This window comes from Triticum dicoccoides, chromosome 5B, assembly GCF_002162155.2.
Source record: "Triticum dicoccoides isolate Atlit2015 ecotype Zavitan chromosome 5B, WEW_v2.0, whole genome shotgun sequence".
Lineage (NCBI taxonomy): Eukaryota > Viridiplantae > Streptophyta > Magnoliopsida > Poales > Poaceae > Triticum > Triticum dicoccoides.
This window is the reverse complement of record NC_041389.1, coordinates 404,364,940-404,370,726: the sequence shown is the minus strand read 5'-3', so window position 1 is coordinate 404,370,726 and position 5,787 is coordinate 404,364,940. Positions and strand designations below refer to the sequence as shown.

General features: G+C 49.5%; 1 protein-coding gene across 1 annotated transcript; it reads right to left on the bottom strand.

The window, feature by feature from the left end:
• Positions 1-1,175: 1,175 nt before the first annotated feature.
• LOC119305602 (pectinesterase-like) lies at positions 1,176-3,559 on the bottom strand. The gene is made up of 3 exons (XM_037582086.1): positions 2,450-3,559; positions 2,206-2,366; positions 1,176-2,111 (listed from the first exon to the last, which is right to left on the bottom strand). Exons 1-3 carry the CDS (start codon positions 3,412-3,414, stop codon positions 1,411-1,413), a joined length of 1,827 nt encoding a protein of 608 aa, XP_037437983.1. The 5' UTR covers positions 3,415-3,559; the 3' UTR covers positions 1,176-1,410.
• Between the last annotated feature and the right edge of the window lie 2,228 nt (positions 3,560-5,787).

The window sequence follows — 5,787 nt, the reverse complement described above, 5'->3', positions numbered from 1 at the left end:
ACTAAGGCTCTATTAAGAGTAGCTTTAACTGGGCATTCACTGGGCGGTACACCTGATTAAGCTGCAGACCTCCCTTACGTTTGTTCTGGGTGTTACTCTTAAGTGGGGAGGTTGCCTCATTCCCATCCCTCTGACAAGCGCTTGATGCTCGATATTCTTTCGTGTCGTTCTAAGTTTCTTGCCTCTCTTTAGTCGAGCTATCATCAGAGCTACCCCTTTTACAAACCTCAGACGCCCCGAGACTTGACTTCAATGGTAGATCACTGGTCTCATCTCTTGTTCCCGACGTAGGGAAAAACAAATCAAAGTGCCCAAGGCAGCCACAAGAGAAGCAAAAGTGTGGAACCTGTTCATATTCAATGTTGTACCAATCTCTTTTATTCCTCTTGCCCGAACCAATCAATATCTATCGGTGTAGGGGTTTCTTTACATCAGTTGTGACTCGTGCTCCCAAGAACCCGCCCACCGGATCGATATGCACCAAGGTTGTGTGCTTGTCAATTTACTGCGCAATCGCCAAACTCCATGTATCATTCCTCAGATTGTAGGGTAGATTCACCATCCTTGCCCATATCTACAACCTATCAAATATGAGTTCTGATGGCTACATGTGTGCCTCAAAATCTTCTAAGATCACTGCATGCTTACTAATATGCCAGGGCGATCTCTCCCAGACACGACCACGATCATGTTTGGCCTTAAATTTAGCGACGAACTTGTTTTCTCCAAGAGGATGGATAAACACCCCCCCCCCCAGGGTTTCCCAAAGCTGGACGCAAGGCACCGGAGATCGTTTTGTTATGGTATAGATTCCAGTGCAGAACTTTGTCCGCCAGCAACCATTGTGGTGGAGCACCAACATCGCTTCTTCCTCTAAGATGTCGAGTTTTCCGAGTGCCTTCTCCATGTGCATCCTAGCTGAGCGCGGAGAAGGAGCGTAGTTGTTGCGTTACCCTTCACGATAGGTGGATGCAGTCATCTTCCTGATCAGTCGTCGACACACTTCCCTGATAGGATCCGCGGGCACCGCCAAGGCCACCGTCGCCCTAATCGCCAGAGAGGTCTTTAGGGTTTTGGGGGGAAAAGTCAATTTGTGGTGATCATCTTCCTTATCCATAATCTACCATTGTCGAAATTTTGGTCGTAATCAGGGAAATACATGTACAAGTGCAAGAAACGCGTATACCAGCCAGTATATACCAACACAAAGTAAAACTATACAGGCATGCATGCGCGCGCAGATCGCCAGATTCAAACATCTCACACAAACAAGCTCGCCCGCATGCGCTCCACTCGATCGTGCATGCATGCACGGTGACAAACAACTCAGGATGCATGCACCCCGCCGCTGCCCCCTCCCCCTTCCGATGGATACCCAACGGGCTACGGCATGCGCGCTCGCAACCCCCCTCATCCGTAGAAGTCGTACTTGACCGGCGTGCCGGTCGGGTCGATCCACGGCTGGGGGTGGATGAAGTTCCCCAGGGTGAACTTGTTGGCTTCGTCCTTGCTGATCACCTTCTTGTACCCTACCCAGTTGACGCGCCCCACCGTGTCGGCGCCCGGCCCCGTGTTGCCGTACTCGGCGTAGTAGAGCGTCTTGAGCCCGAACTCGCCGTTCCACGGCAGGTACCCGGCCTTGTCGATGAGCGCCGGGAGGTCCGATTCCATGAAAATGGTGCGCGAGCACTCGCGCCACGGGCGGGCGAGGTAGTTCCTGATGGGCGGGCGGCCGGGCGCCGTGAGCGCGGGCTCGCCGATGATCTGGCACTTCTGCAGCACGAACCCCGTGGCCTCCCGGGCGTCGGCGCGGCCATGCGCCGTGACGATGTTCTGCTGGTTGTCCAACGGGCGGCGGAGCGTGATGACGCAGTTCTGGAACACGGCCGCCGCGTCGCCGAAGATGAAGTCAATGGTGCCGGAGATGTCGCAGTTGCGGTAGAACTGCGCCTTGGAGTGCGCGTACAGCGTGTCCTGGAACCCGTCCATCTTGCAGTTGAGGAAGATGGACTTGTCCGCCAGCACCAGCAGCGCCACCGCCTGGTGCTTCGCCGCGCCCGCCGTGTTCTCGAACCCCACCCCGATCGCCATGAACCCGTCGCCTTGCGCGGCTATAGAAACGGATTAGTCAGCAACGCGTACGTGCCCGTCGAAAACGAATTAGTAATGAACAAGTGGGCGCCGAGTGACGGCCGGGTCTCTTACTGAAGGTTGCCGACTTGAAGGTCGTGATCCCGTCCACGAAGTTCTTTTTGCCGGTGATGATCGTCGTCTTGGAACCGTCGCCGGTCAAGGTCACGTTCGGCATCTGGCTTGTGATCGTAACAGACTCGTCGTACACACCCGCCTTCAGTTGGATGACATATCTAGGATGCACGAAACGAGTTCATACATCTAGATGAACGTTGTTTTCAGACGGACATGCACGCATGCATGTATATGTACGTACCTTCCATCATATTTCTTTGGCATGGCAATGAGCGCCTCATTGATGGTCTTAAACTGGCCGCTGCCGTCCTTGGCCACCACCACGTTCGGCTTGACCTCGGCCTTGAACCCGCCGCCCTTGAGAACCCTCCGCTCGCTTTCGGGCACCCACTCCGGGATGCCATCCTCCCCTAGCGCCGGCTCGGCTCGCCGTGGCGCCGCTCCCTCCTCCTCGACGAGCAGCCGGCGTTGCGGGAGCTTGAGGCCGGCGAGGAACGTCGCCGCCTTCTCGATGAACGCCAGCGCGTTACTGGTCAGCTCCTTCCCCTTGAGGAACGACAACTTCACCTTGTCCTTGAACTCCCCGTCGGGGAAGCCGTCGATGCACGTCTCCTGGTGCGTGATCACCGCGCTCAGCCAGATGCTCAATTGGTACGCCTGCTTGGTGATGCTATCATTGGCGTCCATTCCAGCGAGCGTGCGGTTGAGCTCTTCCTTGGCGTACCCGAAGAACTCCTTGCAGTCGGCAATGGCGCCCTTCACGAGGAGGTCGTTGGTCAGGATCAGTTCTGCGCGGTCGAACGCCTCCGTCAACGCTTCGCCGATCACCCTGACGGCCAAACGGAGGACGCCCAGGGGCGACGACTCGTTCGCTTTCGCGCACCTCGTCAGGCTCTCCTCGCACACGCCCTGGTAGTCCACCTGCTTGCACATCATCGTGATGGTCTTCTTCACGGCCTTGAGGTCTCCTCCTCCGTCCTCGCCGCCGCCGCCATCAGAATTTCCATTTGAGCCCTTCTTGCTGGATGACCCGTCTTTTTCTTCCTTCTGCTTCCCGTTCAACGTGACGACGATGCCGCAAACAATGAGTATAATGGCGATGGTCCCTACGGCGATCATGATGCGCTTGCGCACCTGCCGCGCCTTCTCGGCTTTGCGGCGCTCGGTGAGCGGGCCAAAGTCGCCGAACGCCGACCCCGACGACATGGTCGGTCGACCGGTTTATTGCCCCCCTTATGTTGTTGTTGTTGTTGTTGCTACTGCAACAAACCTTTTCTCCTTTATTTGCTGCTTCTTTTCCTCTCTCTCGCTCTCTGCCTTACACCGGACATGGCAGAGAGGATTGGAGAAAGGGGGCGGAGGGCAAGGGGGGAGGAGGGTTTATTTGGGCACGGCTAAATTCCAGGGAAAGAAGGGCCGGGAGACGTTTGTGGAGGCTATGTTTGGGTGTTCCTACGATCCTTGATTAGTACTAGCAGCCCCGCCATGCAACAATGGCCGCTACCTTGCTTCTCCTAATTGACATGCATTGTTCACCAATTATTTCCATCCCTCCGGCAGCGCAGATACATCAGTCGAGCTTCATCAAAACAAACCCATACATGTACTATGTCCAATTACCGGGGGTTTCAACCAAAAAGTCACTTTGGAGGACGAGCACAGTGAGCCCTATATTTTGAATAGTGTCAAAATGGTATTTTAAAGTTCAAAAAATTCTGAAAAAATTCAACAAGCTCGTATGGATGTATATCACACATGTACAAATTTTGATGTTAAAATAAGTAACCATGTGTGTTACACAAAAATGACAAAATCATGATTTTGCAAAGATGAACAGTGCATGTATATTCACTACTTAGAAATCACCATTTTGTCATTTTTATATAGATCACATGTTTACTTATTTCATCACTAAACTTGAAACATGTGTAATATACATCCATATGACCATGCAGAATTATTTTCGGGATTTTTTGAAGCTTCAACTGTGATTTTTAAACTATCTAAAATAATGTCCTCCAATGCACCCCAACTTCAAAAATCCAGTCTCGGGATTCAACCTCCTTTTGAAAAAAAAGTATGTCTCAATTCCCTAGACTGTATGCAGAAGACAGTTAAACATATCACGGTAACTTGTTTGGATAGACCGAGCTTTAGGAGAACATTGCATGGAGAGACCACTTTGCAATGACACTAATTGCATAATAGGCTTGTTGGAGTATAATTTCGAGTCCTCTCCCATAGTTCAGACTTTTGGTTGTCTTCTGGTGCATGAAGTTTAACATGGTACCAAGCCTAATGTCTTGAGTTCAAATCCTGATTTTTGCAAATTTCCCCCAAAAAAGTTGTGTTGCCCCCTCCGTGTCCACATATAGGCCTCTTGAGTCTATTCACGTATTGAATTCCCGCGTCACGCGTGAGGGGAGGTGTTGAAGTGTTTATATGGATTGCCTAGTCTTTTCCACTAGTTTGGACTTTTGGTTGCATTGGCTAGTGCATGAAGCGTAACATGGCATCAGAGGCTATTGAATATATGATTGAGGGAGTCTAGAGATAGGGTGAAATAGAAGTTGAATGGATGCAAATTTTCATTTAGATCTATGTATTTACAACTCATGGCGGTGGCAGTTTTTCATTGCAAAAGAAAAAAACTCGTGAAAAATCAAAGTGCCTGTGAAGATCACGATTTTCCTTTGGTTGCCACCGAAGAACATAATACTGAAAATGGATAATTTGATTCGGAGGGGCGCACAGGAAATAAGCAATGTCATTTATGCTCTCAGGATAAAACTGTTGATCACCTTTATTTAGACATTCTTTAGCAAGACTTATCTATCAAGTGGTGTTGTGTGTTGTAAATTTACAGAGACCCCCTACTGATACATATGATCTTTTTGGAGGTGGGATCTCTACGTTCCCAGTGATGGAACACATGCTAATGTTTTGTGGGGCGGCGGGTTTAGTGTGGACAATAGGGAAGTCATGTAATGTTGCTTAGTTCCAACAAGGGAACCTTTTGATCCTGCCAACGTGGTTTTAAAAATGTGTAATTACATCAATTCTTGGACGATGCTGCCGAAGGAATGCAGGCGAAAAGATCTTGAAGATGGTGATTCAAGATGTTTTTGCTCACAAGTTACATACATTGATGGGCACCGACCAGGAAGAGGATTGCAGAATGTTGCTGAAAATGTGTTTCCTTCAACTTTACTTTGCCTTTTTTTTACCAAGGAAACAATAGGAAAGGCTCATACTGCATATATATGTGTAATATGTGTGGTGGATTATTGATGCGATGCAAGCCTTAATCCTCGTAGGAGACGACCTCGTGTTTTTCTCTTATAGTTGTTAAAGATTTTGCTCTCTTCTTTGTCTCTGCCTTGATGTCATGAACTTTGTAGTATGTGGCAGTTTCTTTAATGAAAATCAATTGGGTAGTTCAATGGTTGAAAGAGAGAGTATGTGGTATTTTTGTTTGACAGTGTATGCTACCTTTACCGTTTTCTCAAGTACACAATTTGTTTTTTAGAGCCAATCACATAATAAATCTAACATAGAACAAGCCTTGTTGAGTATTCG

Excerpts from the sequence above, each read along its gene's own strand:
- LOC119305602 (XM_037582086.1), bottom strand. The coding sequence starts at position 3,414 with ATGTCGTCGGGGTCGGCGTTCGGCGACTTTGGCCCGCTCACCGAGCGC. Across the intron at positions 2,367-2,449 it reads CCAAAGAAATATGATGGAAG|ATATGTCATCCAACTGAAGG; the intron begins GTACGTACATAT and ends CGTGCATCCTAG. Across the intron at positions 2,112-2,205 it reads CTTCAAGTCGGCAACCTTCA|CCGCGCAAGGCGACGGGTTC; the intron begins GTAAGAGACCCG and ends CCGTTTCTATAG.